At 40.0% G+C, this 26,169-nt stretch overlaps 1 protein-coding gene across 1 annotated transcript in view; it reads left to right on the top strand.

Annotated features, from left to right (window-relative positions):
- Positions 1–26,169, top strand: part of LOC121555711 (intersectin-2-like) — a 103,297-nt gene that overhangs the window by 18,086 nt on the left and 59,042 nt on the right. Inside the window, exons 3-7 of the mRNA XM_045212714.1 lie at positions 2,597–2,689; positions 2,860–2,923; positions 3,102–3,277; positions 3,709–3,876; positions 15,511–15,604. Of these exons, the coding sequence (XP_045068649.1) occupies positions 2,597–2,689; positions 2,860–2,923; positions 3,102–3,277; positions 3,709–3,876; positions 15,511–15,604 (595 nt within the window). The remainder of the gene's footprint in view (positions 1–2,596; positions 2,690–2,859; positions 2,924–3,101; positions 3,278–3,708; positions 3,877–15,510; positions 15,605–26,169) is intronic.

A 26,169-nucleotide genomic window follows, 5' to 3' on the forward strand; every position in this document is an offset into this window, starting at 1 on the left:
AGCTGTCTCTGTCTCTCTCTCTGTGTTGGTTTGATGGAGTAGAGCCACCTCACCAGCTGTCTCTGTCCCTCTCTCTCTGTGTTGGTTTGATGGAGTAGAGCCACCTCACCAGCTGTCTCTGTCCCTCTCTCTGTGTTGGTTTGATGGAGTAGAGCCACCTCACCAGCTGTCTCTGTCTCTCTCTCTGTGTTGGTTTGATGGAGTAGAGCCACCTCACCAGCTGTCTCTGTCTCTCTCTCTCTGTGTTGGTTTGATGGAGTAGAGCCACCTCACCAGCTGTCTCTGTCTCTCTCTCTGTGTTGGTTTGATGGAGTAGAGCCACCTCACCAGCTGTCTCTGTCTCTCTCTCTCTCTGTGTTGGTTTGATGGAGTAGAGCCACCTCACCAGCTGTCTCTGTCCCCCTCTCTCTCTGTGTTGGTTTGATGGAGTAGAGCCACCTCACCAGCTGTCTCTGTCCCTCTCTCTGTGTTGGTTTGATGGAGTAGAGCCACCTCACCAGCTGTCTCTGTCTCTCTCTCTCTGTGTTGGTTTGATGGAGTAGAGCCACCTCACCAGCTGTCTCTGTCCCCTCTCTCTCTGTGTTGGTTTGATGGAGTAGAGCCACCTCACCAGCTGTCTCTGTCCCTCTCTCTGTGTTGGTTTGATGGAGTAGAGCCACCTCACCAGCTGTCTCTGTCTCTCTCTCTGTGTTGGTTTGATGGAGTAGAGCCACCTCACCAGCTGTCTCTGTCTCTCTCTCTCTCTGTGTTGGTTTGATGGAGTAGAGCCACCTCATCAGCTGTCTCTGTCCCTCTCTCTGTGTTGGTTTGATGGAGTAGAGCCACCTCACCAGCTGTCTCTGTCCCCCTCTCTCTGTGTTGGTTTGATGGAGTAGAGCCACCTCACCAGCTGTCTCTGTCTCTCTCTCTCTCTGTGTTGGTTTGATGGAGTAGAGCCACCTCACCAGCTGTCTCTGTCCCTCTCTCTCTCTGTGTTGGTTTGATGGAGTAGAGCCACCTCACCAGCTGTCTCTGTCCCCCTCTCTCTCTCTCTGTTGGTTTGATGGAGTAGAGCCACCTCACCAGCTGTCTCTGTCCCTCTCTCTCTCTGTGTTGGTTTGATGGAGTAGAGCCACCTCACCAGCTGTCTCTGTCTCTCTCTCTCTCTGTGTTGGTTTGATGGAGTAGAGCCACCTCACCAGCTGTCTCTGTCTCTCTCTCTCTGTGTTGGTTTGATGGAGTAGAGCCACCTCACCAGCTGTCTCTGTCCCCCTCTCTCTCTGTGTTGGTTCGTCATCTCTCTCTCATGATTTCTCTCTAGAGAAATGGCAAGTTGGGCTCACAAAAAAAAAACTGAACTAAATGGAATTCAAGTTATTGAAATTTCGGTTAATCGCTCAGCACTAGTTACTCGTTGCTATGCGTTGGTATATTTAATGTTGTTTAATGTTCGTCCTATGTGTATGTTTAATTTAACCCTGAGAGTTATCCAGCAGATCTGCTCCTCACTAAAACAAGCTAATCATAGTAGGACTGGAATTAAGCTTTCTATTAGAAAAAAAGGTTTATGAAACCAACCTCTCCATCCCTTCAGGGTTAACTATTGGCAGCCTATTCTCTATTCGCTATAGTGCACTATATGAAGCCAACCTCTCCATCCCTTCAGGGTTAACTATTGGCAGCCTATTGTCTATTCGCTATAGTGCACTATATGGAGCCAACCTCTCCATCCCTTCAGGGTTAACTATTGGCAGCCTATTCTCTATTCGCTATAGTGCACTATATGGAGCCAACCTCTCCATCCCTTCAGGGTTAACTATTGGCAGCCTATTCTCTATTCGCTATAGTGCACTATATGGAGCCAACCTCTCCATCCCTTCAGGGTTAACTATTGGCAGCCTATTCTCTATTCGCTATAGTGCACTATATGGAGCCAACCTCTCCATCCCTTCAGGGTTAACTATTGGCAGCCTATTCTCTATTCGCTATAGTGCACTACTTTGAGGCGTTAGCCAGACGTGCGCTGTACGGAATAGGTACCATTTCAGTTTAGTAATTTGAATCTCTCCCCGTCCCTCTCCCCCCTCTCCCTCCCTCATCTCTCTCTCTCTCCCTGTCCCCCTCTCTCTCCCTCCCTGCCTCCTCCCTCCCCCTCCCCCTGCCCTCCATCCCTCCTCCCCCCTCTCCCTTCCTCCCTCATCTCTCTCTCCCTCCCTGTCCCCCTCTCTCCCTCCCTGTCCCCCTCTCTCTCTCCCTGTCCCCCCTCTCTCTCCCTCCCCTACCTCCTCCCTCCCCCTGCCCTCCATCCCTCCTCCCCCCTCTCCCTTCCTCCCTCATCTCTCTCTCCCTCCCTGTCCCCCTCTCTCCCTCCCTGTCCCCCTCTCTCTCTCCCTGTCCCCCTCTCTCTCCCTCCCTACCTCCTCCCTCCCCCTGCCCTCCATCCCTCCTCCCCCCTCTCCCTTCCTCCCTCATCTCTCTCTCCCTCCCTGTCCCCCTCTCTCCCTCCCTGTCCCCCTCTCTCTCTCCCTGTCCCCCTCTCTCTCCCTCCCTGCCTCCCCCCTCCCCCTGCCCTCCATCCCTCCTCCCCCCTCTCCCTCCCTCCCTCATCTCTCTCTAGATGCAGTCAGCATGTGGATCATCAGTCCAGAGGAGAGGCTGAAACATGATAAACAGTTTGACTCTCTAACACCTGTCCTGGGATACTTATCAGGTTAGTCTCCATATCACATACCTGACCTGACCTGACCTTAACCGAACTTACCTTACCTTACCGTGTGTGTATCTAACGGGTCCAAGTGTGTGTGTGTGTGTGTGTGTGTGATTGTGATAGTGTGTGTGTGTGTGTGTGTGTATCTAACAGGTGTGTGTTGTGTTGTGTAGGTGAACAGGCAAAGACGTTTTTCCTCCAGTCTGGCCTGCCCCCTCCTGTCCTGGCTGAGATCTGGTGAGACAAACACACATCCCTCCTGTCTGGACTCCGGCCCGTCCCCGGGTTAAACCATGTTGTAGTGTGTGTGTGTGTGTGTGCTGTAATCAGAGCTCTGAACGGAGGATGTGGAATCTGGATCTACACTACAGCATGGTTTATGGAAGCTTTATAACCTCCTCTCTCCTCCCCTCAGGTCCCTAGCTGATATGGGTAGTGACGGGAGGATGGACCAGCTGGAGTTCTCTATCGCCATGAAGCTGATTAAACTGACGCTGCAGGGGCGGGGCCTTCCCCCCTCTCTACCAATCAGCATGAAGCAGCCGCCCACTACCACGCCCACCTCCATTATGACGTCATCAGCACGCTTCGGTAAGACCGGACGGATTGTGACCTCAGTGATCAGGGCATAAAGGGTCTCAGAGTAGCAGTGCTGATCTGGGATCAGGGCATAAAGGGTCTCAGAGTAGCAGTGCTGATCTGGGATCAGGGCATAAAGAGTCTCAGAGTAGCAGTGCTGATCTGGGATCAGGGCATAAAGGGTCTCAGAGTAGCAGTGCTGATCTGGGATCAGGGCATAAAGAGTCTCAGAGTACATTACAATTACATTTTAGTCATTTAGCAGATGCTCTTATCCAGTGCATTCCTCTTAAGATAGCTAGGTGGGACAACCACACATCTCAGTCATAGTAAGTACATTTTTCCTCAGTAAAGTATCTGATCTAGGGTCAGGTCCCCTCTAGGATCAGCACTACTCTGAGAGGCTTTGGAGAGTCAGTGGAATAATGTCCCTCCCTCCACAGGAATGGGCTCAATGCTAAATCTGTTGGTCAGCATGCCCGTCCTGACCCCGATGCCCCTTGAACCCTCCGTGACCTCCGTGCCCTCCCTGGTTCCCATGACGATGACCCTGCCCCTGGCCAATGGCGACTCCAGCCTCCTCTCCCCCGCCCCAATTGGCACCACTCCAGGTAATACAGGGTACAATAATACCTGCCTACACGGGTGTGGATGGTCTTCAATGTGTGTGAGTGAAATGCCTGCCTACACAGTGCTAAGGGTCGGTTTTGGCATTGAGCAAAGGACATAATAGTATATTTTTATTTCTACTTCTTGTACTCAGCCACAAGTTATTTGCTGTATCATACGGTGAAATGTGAAGAGGGTTATGTATGGTGTTATACAGTCTAGTAAAGTAGGGATGGGGTTATGTATGCAGCATGGGTACTGGTTATGCATACACTATGTCTCTTGGGTTGTGTGTGTCTATCTGGGATGTAATCAGACATGATACAGTGGCTTGCAAAAGTATTCACCCCCCCTTGGCATCTTTCCTATTTTGTTGCCTTACAACCTGGAATTAAAATTGATTTTTTGGGGGTTTGTATCATTTGATTTACACAACATGCCTACCACTTTGAAGATGCAAAATATTTGTTATTGTGAAACAAACAAGAAATAAGACAAAAAAACAGAAACTTGAGCGTGCATAACTATTCACCCCCCCCAAAGTCAATACTTTGTAGAGCTACCTTTTGCAGCAATTACAGCTGCAAGTCTCTTGGGGTATGTCTCTATAAGCTTGGCACATCTAGCCACTGGGATTTTTGCCCATTCTTCAAGGCAAAACTGCTCCAGCTCCTTCAAGTTGGATGGGTTCCGCTGGTGTACAGCAATCTTTAAGTCATACCACAGATTCTCAATTGGATTGAGGTCTTGGCTTTGACTAGGCCATTCCAAGACATTTAAATGTTTCCCCTTAAACCACTCGAGTGTTGCTTTAGCAGTATGCTTAGGGTCATTATCCTGCTGGAAGGTGAACCTCCGTCCAAGTCTCAAATCTCTGGAAGACTGAAACAGGTTTCCCTCAAAAATGTCCCTGTATTTAGCGCCATCCATCATTCCTTCAATTCTGAACAGTTTCCCAGTCCCTGCTGATGAAAAACATCCCAACAGCATGATGCTACCACCACCATGCTTCACTGTGGGGATGGTGTTCTCGGGGTGATGAGAGGTGTTGGGTTTGCGCCAGACATAGCGTTTTCCTTGATGGCCAAAAAGCTAATTTTTAGTCTCATCTGACCAGAGTACCTTCTTCCATATGTTTGGGGAGTCTCCCACATGCCTTTTGGCGAACACCAAACGTGTTTGCTTATTTTTATCTTTAAGCAATGGCTTTTTTCTGGCCACTCTTCCGTAAAGCGTTATATTTGGTCTCTTTATTGCCTCTGATTAATGCCATCCTTGCCTGGTCTGTGAGTTTTGGTGGGCGGCCCTCTTTTGGCAGGTTTGTTGTGGTGCCATATTCTTTCAATTTTTTAAAATAATGGATTTAATGGTGCTCTGTGGGATGTTCAAAGTTTCGGATATTTGTTTATAACCCAACCCTGAGCTGTACTTCTCCACAACTTTGTCCCTGACCTGTTTGGAGAGCTCCGTGGTCTTCATGGTGCCGCTTGCTTAGTGGTGTTGCAGACTCTGGGGCCTTTCAGAACAGGTGTATATATACTGAGATCATATGACAGATCATGTGACACTTAGATTGCACACAGGTGGACTTTATTTAACTAATTATCTGACTTCTGAAGGTAATTGGTTGCACCAGATCTTATTTAGGGGCTTCATAGCAAAGGGGTTGAATACATAAGCACGCACCACTTTTCCGTTATTTATTTTTCAGAATTTTTTTGAAACAAGTTATTTTTTAAATTTCACTTCACCAATTTGGACTATTTTGTGTATGTCCATTACATGAAATCCAAATAAAAATCAATTTAAATTACAGGTTGTAATGCAACAAAATAGGAAAAACGCCAAGGGGGATGAATACTTTTGCAAGGCGCTGTATATACTGTCTGCTGGGATGTAATCAGACCAAATCAAATCAAATCGTATTTGCCACATGCGCCGAATACAACAGGTGTAGACATTACAGTGAAATGCTTACTTACAAGCCCTTAACCAACAATGCAGTTTTTAAGAAAAAAATATAAATGGCAAATAATTAAAGAGCAGCAGTAAAATAAGATAACAGTAGGGAGGTTATATACATGGAATCAGACCTGATATATACTGCTGGGTAATGGAGTAGAGCCACCTCACCAACTGTAACATTTTGTTAAATTACAGCCATATTCTAAAATGTATTAAATAAATACAAATCCTGATCAATCTACACACAATACCCCATAATGACAAAGCGTAAACAGTTTTTTAGAGATTTTATGCTAATTTATTAAAAATAAAAAACACATACCTTATTTACATACGTTTTGAGACCCTTTGCTATGAGACTCGAAATTGAGCTCAGGTGCATCCTGTTTCCATTGATCATCCTTGAGATGTTTCTACAACTTTGATTGGAGTCCACCTGTGGTGAATTCAATTGATTGGACATGATTTGGAAAGGCTCACATCTGTCTATTAAAGGTCCCACAGTTGACAGTGCATGTCAGAGCAAAAACCAAGCCATGAGGTCGAAGGAATTGTCCGTAGAGCTCCGAGACAGGATCGTGTCAAGGCACAGATCTGGGGAAGGGTACCAAAACAATTCGCAGCATTGAAGGTCCCAAAGAACACCGTGGCCTCCATCATTCTTAAATGGCCGAAGTTTGGAACCAACAAGACTCTTCCTAGAGCTGGCCGCCTGGCCAAATTGAGCAATCGGGGGAGAAGAGCCTTGGTCAGGGAGGTGACCCAGAACCCGATGGTCACTCTGACAGAGCTCCAGAGTTCCTCTGTGGAGATGGGTGAACCTTCCAGAAGGACAACCATCTCTGCAGCACTCCACCAATCAGGCCTTTACGGTAGAGTGGCCAGACGGAAGCCACTCCTCAGTAAAAGGCACATGACAGCCCGCTTGGAGTTTGCCAAAAGGCACCTAAAGGACTTTCAGATCATGAGAAACAAGATTCTCTGGTCTGATGAAACCAAGACTGAACTCTTTGGCCTGAATGCTAAGCGTCACGTCTGGATGAAACCTGGCACCATCCCTACGGTGAAGCATGGTGGTGGCAGCATCATCCTGTGGGGATGTTTTTCAGCGGCAGGGACTGGGAGACTAGTCAGGATCGAGGTAAAGATGAATGGAGCAAAGTACAGAGAGATCCTTGATGAAAACTTGCTCCAGAGCGCTCAGGACCTCAGACTTGGGCGGAGGTTAATCTTCCAACAGGACAATGACCCTAAGCACACAGCCAATACAACGCAGGAGTGGCTTTGGGACAAGTCTCTGAATGTCCTTGAGTGGCTCAGCCAGAGCCCGGACTTGAACCAGATCGAACATCTCTGGAGAGACCTGAAAATAGCTGTGCAGCGACGGTCCCCATCCAATCTGACTTAGCTTGAGAGGATCTGCAGAGAAGACTGGGAGAAACTCCCCAAATACAGGTGTGCCAAGCTTGTAGCATCATACCCAAGAAGAATCATGAGGAAAAAAACAATTTAATCAATTTTAGAATAAGGCTGTAATGTAACAAGATGTGGAACAAGTCAAGGGGTCTGAATACTTTCCGAATGTATATGTTGAAGAGAGTGGGGCTTAAGCTGCATCCCTGTCTAACCCCATGGCCCTTTGGAAAGAAATGTGTGTGTTTTTTGCAAATTTTTACCGAACACTTGTTGTTTATGTACATGGATTTCATAATGTTGTATGTTTTTCCCCCAACACCACTTTCCATCAATTTGTGTAGCAGACCCTCATGCCAAATTGAGTCAAAAGCTTTTTTGAAATCAACAAAGCATGAGAAGACTTTGCCTTTGTTTTTGTTTGTTTGTTTGTTTGTCAGTTAGGGTGTGCAGGGTGAATACATGGTCTGTCATACGGTCAATTTGCTAAAAAGCCAATTTGACATTTGCTCAGTACATTGTTTTCACTGAGGAAATGTAAGAGTCTGCTGTTAATGATAATGCAGAGGATTTTCCCACGGTAGTTATTGGGGTCAAATTTGTATTTTGCGGATTGGGGTGATCAGTCCTTGGTTCCAAATATTGGGGAAGATGCCAGAGCGTAGGATGATGTTAAAGAGTTTAAGGATAGCCAATTTGAATTTGTGGTCTGTATATTTTATCATTTCATTTAAGATACCATCAACACCACAGGCGTTTTTGGGTTGGAGGGTTTGTATTTTTCCTGTAGTTCATTCAATGTAATTGAAGAATCCAGTGGGTTCTGGTAGTCTTTAATAGTTGATTCTAAGATTTGCATTTGATCATGTACAGTGGGGAAAAAAAGTATTTAGTCAGCCACCAATTGTGCAAGGCTCCCACTTAAAAAGATGAGAGAGGCCTGTAATTTTCATCATAGGTACACGTCAACTATGACAGACAAAATGAGAAGAAAAAAAATCCAGAAAATCACATTGTAGGATTTTTAATGAATTTATTTGCAAATTATGGTGGAAAATAAGTATTTGGTCAATAACAAAAGTTTCTCAATACTTTGTTATATACCCTTTGTTGGCAATGACACAGGTCAAACGTTTTCTGTAAGTCTTCACAAGGTTTTCTCACACTGTTGCTGGTATTTTGGCCCATTCCTCCATGCAGATCTCCTCTAGAGCAGTGATGTTTTGGGGCTGTTGCTGGGCAACACAGACTTTCAACTCCCTCCAAAGATTTTCTATGGGGTTGAGATCTGGAGACTGGCTAGGCCACTCCAGGACCTTGAAATGCTTCTTACGAAGCCACTCCTTCGTTGCCCGGGCGGTGTGTTTGGGATCATTGTCATGCTGAAAGACCCAGCCACGTTTCATCTTCAATGCCCTTGCTGATGGAAGGAGGTTTTCACTCAAAATCTCACGATACATGGCCCCATTCATTCTTTCCTTTACACAGATCAGTCGTCCTGGTCCCTTTGCAGAAAAACAGCCCCAAAGCATGATGTTTCCACCCCCATGCTTCACAGTAGGTATGGTGTTCTTTGGATGCAACTCAGCATTCTTTGTCCTTCAAACACGACGAGTTGAGTTTTTACCAAAAAGTTCAATTTTGGTTTCATCTGACCATATGACATTCTCCCAATCCTCTTCTGGATCATCCAAATGCACTCTAGCAAACTTCAGACAGACCTGGACATGTACTGGCTTAAGCAGGGGGACACGTCTGGCACTGCAGGATTTGAGTCCCTGGCGGCGTAGTGTGTTACTGATGGTAGGCTTTGTTACTTTGGTCCCAGCTCTCTGCAGGTCATTCACTAGGTCCCCCCCGTGTGGTTCTGGGATTTTTGCTCACCGTTCTTGTGATCATTTTGACCCACGGGGTGAGATCTTGCGTGGAGCCCCAGATCGAGGGAGATTATCAGTGGTCTTGTATGTCTTCCATTTCCTAATAATTGCTCCCACAGTTGATTTCTTCAAACCAAGCTGCTTACCTATTGCAGATTCAGTCTTCCCAGCCTGGTGCAGGTCTACAATTTTGTTTCTGGTGTCCTTTGACAGCTCTTTGGTCTTGGCCATAGTGGAGTTTGGAGTGTGACTGTTTGAGGTTGTGGACAGGTGTCTTTTATACTGATAACAAGTTCAAATAGGTGCCATTAATACAGGTAACGAGTGGAGGACAGAGGAGCCTCTTAAAGAAGTTGTTACAGGTCTGTGAGAGCCAGAAATATTGCTTGTTTGTAGGTGACCAAATACCAAATACTTATTTTTCCACCATAATTTGCAAATAAATTCATTAAAAATCCTACAATGTGATTTTCTGGAGAAAACAAATCTCAATTTGTCTGTCATAGTTGACTTGTACCTATGATGAAAATTACAGGCCTCTCCCATCTTTTTAAGTTAGAGAATTTGCACAATTGGTGGCTGACTAAATACTTTTTTTCCCACTGTATATATTTTTTTGCTGTTTATTCTCTGTTATAGGGCCAAAAAGATTGGAGAAGTGGTTTACCCATACATCTCCGTTTTGGATAGATAGCTCTTCCTGTTGTTGTTTGTTAGTATGTTCCAATTTTCCCAGAAGTGGTTAGATTCTTAGGATTCTTCAATTACATTGAGCTGATTTCTGACATGCTGTTCCTTCTTTTTCCGTAGTGTATTTCTGTATTGTTTTAGTGATTCACCATAGTGAAGGCGTAGACTTTCTGGGTCTCTATGTTTTTGGTTGGATAGGTTTCTCAATTTCATTCTTAGGTTTATGCATTATTCATCAAACCATTTGTCATTGTTTAACATTTTCTTAGGTTTTCTGCTTGAAATGTATATATTTGATAGGGAAGCTGAGAGGTCAAATATACTGTTTAGGTTTTCTACTGCCAAGTTTACACCTTCACTATTACAGTTAAATGTTTTGTCCAGGAAGTTGTCTAATAGGGATTGAATTTGTTGATACCAAATTGTTTTTTGGTAGGTTTCGACACTACTTTCCTTCCTTCTATAGCATTTCTTAATATTATTCAGTTCCTTTGGCTTTGATGCCTCATGATTGAGTATTGCTCTGTTCAAGTAGACTGTGATTTTGCTGTGATCTGATAGGGGTGTCAGTGGGCTGACTGTGAATGATCTGTTAGACTCTGGGTTGAGGTCAGTGATAAAGTAGTCTACAGTACTACTGCCAAGGGATGAGCTGTAGGTGTACCTACGACAGAGCTGCAGGAGTTGTGACCCGTTTTTGTTGGTTATGTTGTCGTAGTTGTGTCTAGGGGGGCATATGGGGGAGTGAATGCTGTCACCTTCAGGTAGGTGTTTGTCCCCCTGTGTGCTGAGGGTGTCAGGTTCTTGTCCAGTTCTGGCATTTAGGTCACCACAGACTAGTACATGTCCCTGAGCCTGGAAATTATTGATTTCCACCTCTAGGATGGGAAGCAGTATTCATGAAGTATGGGGATTCTAGTGGGGGTGAATAGGTAGCACACAGGATTACATTTTTCTCTTTTGAGAGAATTTCCTTTTGAATTTCTATCCAAATGTTCCTGTTTTAATTAATTTAATAGAGTGAGTTAGGTCTGCTCTATACCAAATTAGCCTACTCCCTGTGTCCCTTCCCTGTTTCACACCTGGTAGTTTGGTGGATGTAACTACCAGCTCTCTGTAACCTAGAGGGCAACCAGTGGGTCCATCTCCTCTATACCATGTTTCTTGTAGGATGACAATGTCTGTATTTCTGATTTATTTGATGAAGTCTGGGTTCCTGCTCTTTAGGCCAAAGGCAGATGACCTCAGGCCTTGGATATTCCAGGATGAAATAGTGAATGCTTTGTGTTCCATAAAGTGTCCAATGTTGTTGGTCGTGTGGTTTGGCCTCAGACCAGTAAGTGTGAGCAGAGCCTGCTGAGCATCTGGTACGTGCCATTGTCTTGGGCTAGTGTAAGAGTGGGGGTTGGGTCTGTTTGCCTGCTCATGGCCTGGGCGTATGTGTGACTCATGTTGAGGCCCTCTTTGTGGGAGTGGGGGGCATGAGGTGGGCAGGAGGGGCATAGGTCTGATCTCAGGGGGTCTATATGGGGTGTGGGCATGGTTGGTGTTATGATAAGTTTCTCTGGTGTCAAGTAATTCAGGATGCAAGAATATACTTAAACAATTATATGGGGAGTTAATACAAAATATTTAATAGATACGGTACCGTGGTTCGTCTAACAAAAGGCGCGTGCTTTGCCTCTTGTCATCCAAACTACTAGACAAAGAAAGGACTAAATGGGGTGTGGGCATGGTTGACTTGGGGGGGGGAGTTAATTGGTGGGGGTGTAGATGTGGCTGATGGTGCTGTGGTCTGGATGTAGGTCCTCTCTGCGGGGGTCCTCTATGTGTAGGTCCTGGGGGGCGTCCCGCGGGTCTGTGAGAGTGTCTCGCTGGTCTGGGTGGGGTGTCTGTTGATCTGTTGCTCCTGTGTGAGGTGTTGGGTCTGCGGTTGAGGGCGATATCCTTTAGGGTCCGGGCGAAGGTGGGCACTGCTGCCTTGTATAGGTGGACCTGGTCGTAAAGGCTGTTCAAGTCCAGGGTGGAGTGGTGGGCCAGGTAGACATTTGGTTTTGAGGCACAGTCACAGGAAATACTCGCATTTACCCGCTGTATGGTAGCAAGGTGGAAGTATTTTTGTGGTAGCAGGGTGGAGATAACCACTTGCACGTTGGGGAAAGTAGAAGAAGGGGGGGCTCAGAGGGGGGATCCCCTGATTCTTCATTTGTCTGTCCTGCTGTGATGTCAAGGCTATGGTCAGGGTCTGGGTCTGGGGTGGACTGTTCTGCTGGCTTCTCTGCGTGGTTGGCCAGCTCTCTAACGGGTTGTTCTCTGTCACACGTCATCTTTCTCACCTTCTCCTCCAGCACTCTGATCCTCTCCTCTAGTGCTCTGTTCTTCTCCTGCTCCTGCTCTTTCTCCTGTTGATGTTGTCTCACCACAGTCCAAAGTGCAGACATGTCTCTCTCCACCTCCAGCTCTCCGGGTCTGGTTGAGGGGGTGTTGTTGTGCTGGACTGTTGTCTGGGTCTGTGCTGACTGGAGTGTGTTCACCTGCTGTTCCAGCTCCACCTGCCTTAAATTCACCCAGCTGGAGTTATCCTTCATTTCAGTGAGGGAGTAGTGCTCTGTGCTGGGAGGTTGACTTTCCGCTTGGGGTTGTTCGTCTGTGTGGTTGTTTAATGAAGAGGCCTGGGGCAGGGGAGTCTTTCCCTGCTGCGCTCCCTCTTTGATTCTGTGAAAGTCCAGCTAAAACTGTTTGGGTTTGCCCTGTACCCATACTGTTCCAGATTTGTACAGGTTGACATTGGCTGACTCAGAGTCCTCATTGTCCAGTATCCTGAGTTTCCACCCATCGCTAATACCCCCCTCTTAACAGTGTTAATATAATATAGCACTGTGCCATGCCAGGAGATGGTCTGTGTGGAAGATTAAGTTGCTTATGTTCCCATTTTTGTAGCAGTCAGCAAATAGTGTTTCTCGATTGTCCATGAGGAGCTTCTTTTTGTAGTCTTTAATTTTTTACATCCAAGGGGTACTGTATTGTAATGACCTCTGCAGAGACGGTGGCCATTGAGCAGGGGGCTTCAAAGGCCTCTGCATTTGTGTGGGGGAGGCTGTGAAACTCTCCTGCCATTGTTGGGCTCAAGGGCGTTGACTTCACACCTCAGTGCTAATTGAAGTTGCAGCCGGATCTGTTCTGTCCTAGCAAGCTTGGTAGCCTTAACTTAGCATTCAGTCCTTATAGAGTAAAATAGATTAACGTAATTTATCTTTCTTCTTGGCTTTAAAAGTAGCTTCAGACTTAATATTACTCACTCAGTTCCAGGTTGGATGGTATTTTCAGATGTCTGTTGTGCTTCTTTTCCTGGTCATTGGTTTGCCAGAGCATTTGCTGTATAGTCCTTAGGAATAAGAATATTTGGTAATAGGAATCCTTCCAGGTAATGTTGTCCAATATCCTGTATACGTCCTTGTGGAAAAATCCAGGTTTATCTAACTCTAAATCTATCTCTTTGTAAAAACATGCTGAAAAAGTATCTAAATTCAATGTCAATTCAATTCAATTTAAGGGCTTTATTGGCATGGGAAACATATGTTAGCATTGCCAAAGCAAGTGAAGTAGATAGTAAACAAAAGTGAAATAAACAATAAATATTAACAGTAAACATTACACTCAGAAGTTTCAGAAGAATAAAGACATTTCAAATGTCATATTATGTCTATATACAGTGTTGTAACAATGTGCAAATAGTTAAAGTACAAATGGGAAAATAAATAAACATAAATATGGGTTGTATTTACAATGGTGTTTGTTCTTCACTGGTTGCCCTTTTCTTGTGGCAACAGGTCACACATCTTGCAGCTGTGATGGCACATTGTGGTTTTTCACCCAGTAGATAAGGGAGTTTATCAAAATTGGGTTTGTTTTCGAATTCTTTGTGGATCGCTGTAATCTGAGGGAAATATGTGTCTCTAATATGGTCATACATTTGGCAGGAGGTTAGGAAGTGCAGCTCAGTTTCCACCTAATTTTGTGGGCAGTGTGCACATAGCCTGTCTTCTCTTGAGAGCCAGGTCTGCCTACGGCGGCCTTTCTCAATAGCAAGGCTATGCTCACTGAGTCTGTACATAGTCAAAGCTTTCCTTAAGTTTGGGTCAGTCACAGTGGTCAGGTATTCTGCCACTGTGTACTCTCTGTTTAGGGCCAAATAGCATTCTAGTTTGCTCTGTTTTTTTGTTTGTTCTTTCCAATGTGTCAAGTAATTATATTTTTGTTTTCTCATGATTTGGTTGGGTCTAATTGTGTTGTTGTTGTTGGTGTTGTCCTGGGGCTCTGTGGGTCTGTTTGTGTTTGTGAACAGAACCCCAGGACCAGCTTACTTAGGGGACTCTTCTCCAAGTTCATCTCTCTGTAGGTGATGGCTTTGCTATGGAAGGTTTGGGAATCGCTTCCTTTTAAGTGGTTATAGAATTTAACGGCTCTTTTCTGGATTTTGATAATTAGCGGGTATTGGCCTAATTCTGCTCTGCATGCATTATTTGGTGTTTTACGTTGTACACGGAGGATGTTTTTGCAGAATTCTGCATGCAGAGTCTCAATTTGGTGTTTATCCCATTTTGTGAATTCTTGGTTGGTGAGCGGACCCCAGACCTCACAGCCATAAAGGGCAATGGGTTCTATAACTGATTCAAGTATTTTTTGCCAGATCCTAATTGGTATGTCAAATTTTATGTTCTTTTTGATGGCATAGAAGGCCCTTCTTGCCTTGTCTCTCAGATCGTTCACAGCTTTGTGGAAGTTACCTGTGGCGCTGAAGTTTAGGCCAAGGTATGTATAGTTTTTTGTGTGCTCTAGGGCAACGGTGTCTAAATGGAATTTGTATTTGTGGTCCTGGCAAATGGACCTTTTTTGGAACACCATTATTTTTGTCTTACTGAGATTTACTGTCAGGGCCCAGGTCTGACAGAATCTGTGCAGAAGATCTAGGTGCTGCTGTAGGCCCTCCTTGGTTGGTGACAGAAGCACCAGATCATCAGCAAAAAGAAAACATTGGACTTCAGATTTTAGTAGAAGTGAGGCCGGGTGCTGCAGACTGTTCTAGTGCCCTCGCCAATTCGTTGATATATATGTTGAAGAGGGTGGGGCTTAAACTGCATCCCTGTCTCTCCCCACGGCCCTGTGGAAAGAAATGTGTGTGTTTTTTGCCAATTTTAACCGCACACTTGTTGTTTGTGTACATGGATTTTATAATGTCGTATGTTTTTCCCCTAACCCCACTTTCCATCAATTTGTATAGCAGACCCTCATGCCAAATTGAGTCAAAAGCTTTTTTGAAATCAACAAAGCATGAGAAGACTTTGCCTTTGTTTTGGTTTGTTTGTTTGTCAATTAGCCAATCTCTCTCTCTCTCCTCTCCTGCTCTCTTTCTCCTCTCCCCTCCCTCTCTCCTCTCCCTCTCTCCTCTCCCGCTCTCTCTCCTCTCTGCTCTCTCTCCTCTCCCGCTCTCTCTCCTCTCCCGCTCTCTCTCCTCTCCCCCTCTCCTCTCCCGCTCTCTCTCCTCTCCCGCTCTCTCTCCTCTCCCCCTCTCCTCTCCCGCTCTCTCTCCTCTCCCGCTCTCTCTCCTCTCCCTCTCTCCTCTCCGCTCTCTCTCCTCTCCCTCTCTCTCCCTCCTTCTCTTCTGCTCTCTCGCTCTCTCCCTCTCTCCAGCACTCCCTCTGTCCAGCTTCTCCTCTCCAATGGCATTCTCTCCATCCACTGGGATCTCCAAGGCTAACTCCCCATTGGACCTGTCCTCTAGCAGGTAACAACAAGCTAACTCCCCATTGGATCTGTCCTCTAGCAGGTAACAACAAGCTAACTCCCCATTGGATCTGTCCTCTAGCAGGTAACAACAAGCTAACTCCCCATTGGACCTGTCCTCTAGCAGGTAACAACCAGCTAACTCCCCATTCGATCTGTCCTCTAGCAGGTAACAACAAGCTAACTCCCCATTGGATCTGTCCTCTAGCAGGTAACAACAAGCTAACTCCCCATTGGATCTGTCCTCTAGCAGGTAACAACAAGCTAACTCCCCATTGGACCTGTCCTCTAGCAGGTAACAACAAGCTAACTCCCCATTGGACCTGTCCTCTAGCAGGTAACAACCAGCTAACTCCCCATTCGATCTGTCCTCTAGCAGGTAACAACAAGCTAACTCCCCATTGGACCTGTCCTCTAGCAGGTAACAACAAGCTAACTCCCCATTGGATCTGTCCTCTAGCAGGTAACAACCAGCTAACTCCCCATTGGATCTGTCCTCTAGCAGGTAACAACAAGCTAACTCCCCATTGGACCTGTCCTCTAGCAGGTAACAACCAGCTAACTCCCCATTGGATCTGTCCTCTAGCAGGTAACAACAAGCTAACTCCCCATTGGATCTGTCCTCTAGCAGGTAACAACAAGCTAACTCCCCATTGGATCTGTCCTCTAGCAGGTAACAACAAGCTAACTCCCCATTGGATCTGTCCTCTAGCAGGTAACAACAAGCTAACTCCCCATTGGACCTGTCCTCTAGCAGGTAACAACCAGCTAACTCCCCATTCGATCTGTCTAATGGATATTTGTGAAACCACTCCATGTCCAGACCTGTCCTCTAGCAGGTAACAACAAGCTAACTCCCCATTGGACCTGTCCTCTAGCAGGTAACAACAAGCTAACTCCCCATTGGATCTGTCCTCTAGCAGGTAACAACAAGCTAACTCCCCATTGGATCTGTCCTCTAGCAGGTAACAACAAGCTAACTCCCCATTGGATCTGTCCTCTAGCAGGTAACAACAAGCTAACTCCCCATTGGACCTGTCCTCTAGCAGGTAACAACAAGCTAACTCCCCATTGGACCTGTCCTCTAGCAGGTAACAACAAGCTAACTCCCCATTGGACCTGTCCTCTAGCAGGTAACAACAAGCTAACTCCCCATTGGATCTGTCCTCTAGCAGGTAACAACCAGCTAACTCCCCATTGGATCTGTCCTCTAGCAGGTAACAACCAGCTAACTCCCCATTGGATCTGTCCTCTAGCAGGTAACAACAAGCTAACTCCCCATTGGACCTGTCCTCTAGCAGGTAACAACAAGCTAACTCCCCATTGGACCTGTCCTCTAGCAGGTAACAACAAGCTAACTCCCCATTGGACCTGTCCTCTAGCAGGTAACAACAAGCTAACTCCCCATTGGACCTGTCCTCTAGCAGGTAACAACCAGCTAACTCCCCATTGGATCTGTCCTCTAGCAGGTAACAACAAGCTAACTCCCCATTGGATCTGTCCTCTAGCAGGTAACAACAAGCTAACTCCCCATTGGACCTGTCCTCTAGCAGGTAACAACAAGCTAACTCCCCATTGGATCTGTCCTCTAGCAGGTAACAACAAGCTAACTCCCCATTGGACCTGTCCTCTAGCAGGTAACAACCAGCTAACTCCCCATTGGACCTGTCCTCTAGCAGGTAACAACAAGCTAACTCCCCATTGGATCTGTCCTCTAGCAGGTAACAACAAGCTAACTCCCCATTGGATCTGTCCTCTAGCAGGTAACAACAAGCTAACTCCCCATTGGATCTGTCCTCTAGCAGGTAACAACAAGCTAACTCCCCATTGGATCTGTCCTCTAGCAGGTAACAACAAGCTAACTCCCCATTGGATCTGTCCTCTAGCAGGTAACAACAAGCTAACTCCCCATTGGACCTGTCCTCTAGCAGGTAACAACAAGCTAACTCCCCATTGGACCTGTCCTCTATCAGGTAACAACAAGCTAACTCCCCATTGGACCTGTCCTCTAGCAGGTAACAACAAGCTAACTCCCCATTGGACCTGTCCTCTAGCAGGTAACAACAAGCTAACTCCCCATTGGATCTGTCCTCTAGCAGGTAACAACAAGCTAACTCCCCATTGGACCTGTCCTCTAGCAGGTAACAACAAGCTAACTCCCCATTGGATCTGTCTAATGGATATTTGTGAAACCACTCCATGTCCAGTGTCCTTTGGAACAATCATTCACGTGTAGCCTAGTGCCTTGTGTGCTTATAACAACATTTTATGCTAAACGTTCTGATTTTAAAATTGTTTTAATGAAGCCTATTGGTTGTATGAATTAGGGCTCGTCACACAACTGTCCCAGAGCCTTATTGGAATAGGCTATTTCTATCTCGACAAGCTGACCAATAGAATAGGTAAAGCTTTTCTACCACGGGGGATAGTAGATTGACATAGGCTGGTGATTTTGCTGTTCTTTACTCGTCTTGTTGGGTGAGGAAAAAGTAAATGCGGACAGTTATTCTATCATCAAAGTTCACATCAGAATTCGGTAAGAAGGACCGCACATCGTTGCATCCTCGATTTAAATGTTCTGTTCATATTAATTACCATAATCTAAATGTGATCTTTGTCATTCTGAGCCCTAATCAGGTTATGCACCCAATACATCTGGGTAAATTAAAATGCTGCCGATCAAATGTCCAGCGTCACATTTTCCTAACGGAAACCCTGGTGTGTGTATGTTATGTAACAGGTACTGGGAACATAGAGGACATATAGATATATAGATATATAGAACATATAGAACATATAGATATATAGAACATATAGAACATATAGAACATATAGACATATAGAACATATAGAACATATAGATATATAGATATATAGAACATATAGAACATATAGATATATAGAACATAGAGGACATATAGATATATAGATATATAGAACATATAGAACATATAGAACATATAGATATATAGAACATAGAGGACATATAGATATATAGATATATAGAACATATAGAACATATAGATATATAGAACATAGAGGACATATAGATATATAGATATATAGAACATATAGAACATATAGATATATAGAACATAGAGGACATATAGATATATATATATATAGAGGACATATAGATATATAGAACATATATAACATATATAACATATAGAACATATAGACATATAGAACATATAGAACATATAGATATATATAACATATATAACATATAGATATATAGAGGACATATAGATATATATATATATAGAACATATAGATCATATAGATCATATAGAACATATAGATATATAGAACATATATAACATATAGATCATATAGAACATATAGAACATATATAACATATAGAACATATAGAACATATAGAACATATATAACATATAGATATATAGAACATATAGAACATAGAGGACATATAGATATATAGATATATAAAACATATAGAACATATAGATATATAGATATATAGAACATATTGATATATAGAACATATATAACATATAGATCATATAGAACATATAGAACATATAGACATATAGAACATATAGAACATATAGAACATATAGATATATAGAACATATAGAATATATAGATATATAGAACATATAGATATATAGAACATATAGATATATAGAACATAGAGGACATATAGATATATGGATATATAGAACATATAGAACATATAGATATATAGATATATAGAACATATAGATATATAGAACATATAGAACATATAGATATATAGAACATATATAACATATAGATATATAGAGGACATATAGATATATAGAACATATAGAACAGAGAGGACATATAGATATATAGAACATATATAACATATAGAACATATAGATATATAGAACATATAGAACATATAGATATATAGATATATAGAACATATATAACATATAGAACATATAGATATATAGAGGACATATAGAACATATAGATATATAGAACATATATAACATAGAGGACATATAGATATATAGAACATATATAACATATAGATATATAGAACATATAGATATATAGAACATATAGAACATATAGAACATAGAGGACATATAGACATATAGAGGACATATAGAACATATAGATATATAGAACAAATAGAACATATAGATATATAGATATATAGAACATATATAACTTATAGAACATATAGATATATAGAGGACATATAGAACATATAGATATATAGAACATATAGATATATAGAACATATAGAACATATAGATATATAGATATATAGAACATATAGAACATAGAGGACATATAGATATATAGAGGACATATAGAACATATAGATATATAGAACATATAGAACATATAGATATATAGAACATATATAACATAGAGGACATATAGATATATAGAACATATATAACATATAGATATATAGAACATATAGATATATAGAACATATAGAACATATAGAACATAGAGGACATATAGACATATAGAGGACATATAGAACATATAGATATATAGAACATATAGAACATATAGATATATAGAACATATAGAACATAGAGGACATATAGATATATAGAACATATATAACATATAGATATATAGAACATATAGATATATAGAACATATAGAACATATAGAACATATATAACATATATAACATATAGAGCATATAGACATATAGAACATATAGACATATAGAACATATATAACATATAGATCATATAGAACATATAGAACATATATAACATATATAACATATAGAACATATAGACATATAGAACATATAGACATATAGAACATATATAACATATAGATATATAGAACATATAGAACATAGAGGACATATAGATATATAGATATATAGATATATAGAACATATAGAACATATAGATATATAGATATATAGAACATATAGATATATAGAACATATAGAACATATAGATATATATAACATATAGAACATATAGAACATATAGATATATAGAGGACATATAGATATATAGAACATATAGAACAGAGAGGACATATAGATATATAGAACATATATAACATATAGAACATATAGAACATATAGATATATATAGGACATATAGAACATATAGATATATAGAACATATAGATATATAGAACATATAGAACATATAGATATATAGATATATAGAACATATAGAACATAGAGGACATATAGATATATAGAGGACATATAGAACATATAGATATATAGAACATATAGAACATATAGATATATAGAACATATATAACATAGAGGACATATAGATATATAGAACATATATAACATATAGATATATAGAACATATAGATATATAGAACATATAGAACATATAGAACATAGAGGACATATAGATATATAGAACATATAGATCATATAGAACATATAGATATATAGAACATATATAACATATAGAACATATAGATATATAGAGGACATATAGATATATAGAACATATAGAACAGAGAGGACATATAGATATATAGAACATATAGATATATAGAACATAGAGGACATATAGAACATATAGATATATAGAACATATAGATATATAGAGGACATATAGATATATAGAACATATAGATCATATAGAACATATAGATATATAGAACATATAGAACATATAGATATATAGAACATATAGAACATATAGAACATATAGATATATAGAGGACATATAGAACATATAGACATATAGATATATAGAACATATAGACATATAGATATATAGAACATATAGAACATATAGATATATAGAACATATAGAACATATATAACATATAGAACATATAGATATATAGAGGACATATAGAACATATAGACATATAGATATATAGAACATATAGACATATAGATATATAGAACATATAGACATATAGAACATATAGACATATAGATATATAGAACATATATAACATATAGACATATAGAACATATAGGACATATAGATATATAGAACATATAGAACATATAGACATATAGAACATATAGATATATAGAACATATAGAACATATAGACATATAGAACATATAGACATATAGATATATAGAACATATAGACATATAGATATATAGAACATATAGAACATATATAACATATAGAACATATAGATATATAGAACATATAGAACATATAGAACATATAGACATATAGAACATATAGACATATAGATATATAGAACATATAGACATATAGATATATAGAACATATAGAACATATAGACATATAGAACATATAGATATATAGAGGACATATAGAACATATAGAACATATAGAACATATGGACATATAGAACATATAGACATATAGATATATAGAACATATATAACATATAGACATATAGAACATATAGGACATATAGATATATAGAACATATAGAACATATAGAACATATAGACATATAGAACATATAGATATATAGAACATATATAACATATAGAACATATAGAACATATAGACATATAGAACATATAGATATATAGAACATATAGAACATATAGAACATATATAACATATAGACATATAGAACATATAGATATATAGAACATATAGAACATATAGACATATAGAACATATAGATATATAGAACATATAGAACATATAGAACATATAGAACATATAGACATATAGAACATATAGATATATAGATATATAGAACATATAGAACATAGAGGACATATAGATATATAGAGGACATATAGATATATAGAACATAGAGGACATATAGATATATAGAGGACATATAGAACATATAGATATATAGAACATATAGAACATATAGAACATATATAACATAGAGGACATATAGATATATAGAACATATATAACATATAGATATATAGAACATATAGATATATAGAACATATAGAACATATAGAACATAGAGGACATATAGACATATAGAGGACATATAGAACATATAGATATATAGAACATATAGAACATATAGATATATAGAACATATAGAACATAGAGGACATATAGATATATAGAACATATATAACATATAGATATATAGAACATATAGATATATAGAACATATAGAACATATAGAACATATATAACATATATAACATATAGAACATATAGACATATAGAACATATAGACATATAGAACATATATAACATATAGATCATATAGAACATATAGAACATATATAACATATAGAACATATAGAACATATAGACATATAGAACATATAGACATATAGAACATATATAACATATAGATATATAGAACATATAGAACATAGAGGACATATAGATATATAGATATATAGAACATATAGAACATATAGATATATAGATATATAGAACATATAGATATATAAAACATATAGAACATATAGATATATATAACATATATAACATATAGAACATATAGATATATAGAGGACATATAGATATATAGAACATATATATATAGAACATATAGAACATATAGAACATATATAACATATATAACATATAGAACATATAGACATATAGAACATATAGACATATATAACATATAGATATATAGAACATATAGAACATATAGAACATATAGACATATAGAACATATAGACATATAGATATATAGAACATATAGACATATAGATATATAGAACATATAGAACATATATAACATATAGAACATATAGATATATAGAACATATAGAACATATAGAACATATAGAACATATAGACATATAGAACATATAGACATATAGATATATAGAACATATAGACATATAGATATATAGAACATATAGAACATATAGACATATAGAACATATAGATATATAGAGGACATATAGAACATATAGAACATATAGAACATATAGACATATAGAACATATAGACATATAGAACATATAGATATATAGAACATATAGAACATATAGAACATATAGAACATATAGACATATAGAACATATAGACATATAGATATATAGAACATATAGACATATAGATATATAGAACATATAGAACATATAGATATATACAGTGGGGAAAAAAAGTATTTAGTCAGCCACCAATTGTGAAAGTTCTCCCACTTAAAAAGATGAGAGAGGCCTGTAATTTTCATCATAGGTACACGTCAACTATGACAGACAAAATGAGGAAAAAAAATCCAGAAAATCACATTGTAGGATTTTTTATGAATTTATTTGCAAATTATGGTGGAAAATAAGTATTTGGTCAATAACAAAAGTTTCTCAATACTTTGTTATATACCCTTTGTTGGCAATGACACAGGTCAAACGTTTTCTGTAAGTCTTCACAAGGTTTTCACACACGGTATTTTGGCCCTTTCTCCATGCAGATCTCCTCTAGAGCGTGATGTTTTGGGGCTGTCGCTGGGCAACAAGGACTTTCAACTCCCTCCAAAGATTTTCTATGGGGTTGAGATCTGGAGACTGGCTAGGCCATTCCAGGACCTTGAAATGCTTCTTACGAAGCCACTCCTTCGTTGCCCGGGCGGTGTGTTTGGGATCATTGTCATACTGAAAGACCCAGCCACGTTTCATCTTCAATGCCCTTGCTGATGGAAGGAGGTTTTCACTCAAAATCTCATGATACATGGCCCCATTCATTCTTTCCTTTACACGGATCAGTCGTCCTGGTCCCTTTGCAGAAAAACAGCCCCAAAGCATGATGTTTCCACCCCCATGCTTCACAGTAGGTATGGTGTTCTTTGGATGCAACTCAGCATTCTTTGTCCTCGAAACACGACGAGTTGAGTTTTGACCAAAAAGTTCTATTTTGGTTTCATCTGACCATATGACATTCTCCCAATCCTCTTCTGGATCATCCAAATGCACTCTAGCACGGGCCTGGACATGTACTGGCTTAAGCAGGGCACTGCAGGATTTATGTCCCTGGCGGCGTAGTGTGTTACTGATGGTAGGCTTTGTTACTTTGGTCCCAGCTCTCTGCAGGTCATTCACTAGGTCCCCCGTGTGGTTCTGGGATTTTTGCTCACCGGTCTTGTGATCATTTTGACCCCACGGGGTGAGATCTTGCGTGGAGCCCCAGATCGAGGGAGATTATCAGTGGTCTTGTATGCCTTCCATTTCCTAATAATTGCTCCCACAGTTGATTTCTTCAAACCAAGCTGCTTACCTATTGCAGATTCAGTCTTCCCAGCCTGGTGCAGGTCTACAATTTTGTTTCTGGTGTCCTTTGACAGCTCTTTGGTCTTGGCCATAGTGGAGTTTGGAGTGTGACTGTTTGAGGTTGTGGACAGGTGTCTTTTATACTGATAACAAGTTCAAACAGGTGCCATTAATACAGTTAACGAGTGGAGGACATAGGAGCCTCTTAAAGAAGAAGTTACAGGTCTGTGAGAGCCAGAAATCTTGCTTGTTTGTAGGTGACCAAATACTTATTTTCCACCATAATTTGCAAATAAATTCCTTAAAAATCCTACAATGTGATTTTCTGGAATTTTTTTCCACAATTTGTCTCTCATATTTGACGTGTACCTATGATGAAAATTACAGGCCTCTCTCATCTTTTTAAGTGGGAGAACTTGCACAATTGGTGGCTGACTAAATACTTTTTTTCCCCACTGTAGAACATATAGAACATATAGAACATATAGAACATATAGACATATAGAACATATAGACATATAGATATATAGAACATATAGACATATAGATATATAGAACATATAGAACATATAGACATATAGAACATATAGATATATAGAGGACATATAGAACATATAGAGCATATAGAACATATAGACATATAGAACATATAGACATATAGAACATATAGACATATAGATATATAGAACATATATAACATATAGACATATAGAACATATAGGACATATAGATATATAGAACATATAGAACATATAGACATATAGAACATATAGACATATAGAACATATATAACATATAGAACATATAGAACATATAGACATATAGAACATATAGATATATAGAACATATAGAACATATAGAACATATATAACATATAGACATATAGAACATATAGATATATAGAACATATAGAACATATAGACATATAGAACATATAGATATATAGAACATATAGAACATATAGAACATATAGAACATATAGACATATAGAACATATAGATATATAGAACATATAGAACATATAGAACATAGAGGACATATACAGTGGGGAGAACAAGTATTTGATACACTGCCGATTTTGCAGGTTTTCCTACTTACAAAGCATGTAGAGGTCTGTAATTTTTATGATAGGTACACTTCAACTGTGAGAGACGGAATCTAAAACAAAAATCCAGAAAATCACATTGTATGATTTTTAAGTAAATAATTTGAATTTTATTGCATGACATAAGTATTTGATACATCAGAAAAGCAGAACTTAATATTTGGTACAGAAACCTTTGTTTGCAATTACAGAGATCATACGTTTCCTGTAGGTCTTGACCAGGTTTGCACACACTGCAGCAGGGATTTTGGCCCATTCCTCCATACAGACCTTCTCCAGATCCTTCAGATTTCGGGGCTGTCGCTGGGCAATACGGACTTTCAGCTCCCTCCAAAGATTTTCTATTGGGTTC

Source organism: Coregonus clupeaformis, unplaced genomic scaffold (assembly GCF_020615455.1).
Source record: "Coregonus clupeaformis isolate EN_2021a unplaced genomic scaffold, ASM2061545v1 scaf0044, whole genome shotgun sequence".
Classification (NCBI taxonomy): Eukaryota; Metazoa; Chordata; class Actinopteri; order Salmoniformes; family Salmonidae; genus Coregonus; species Coregonus clupeaformis.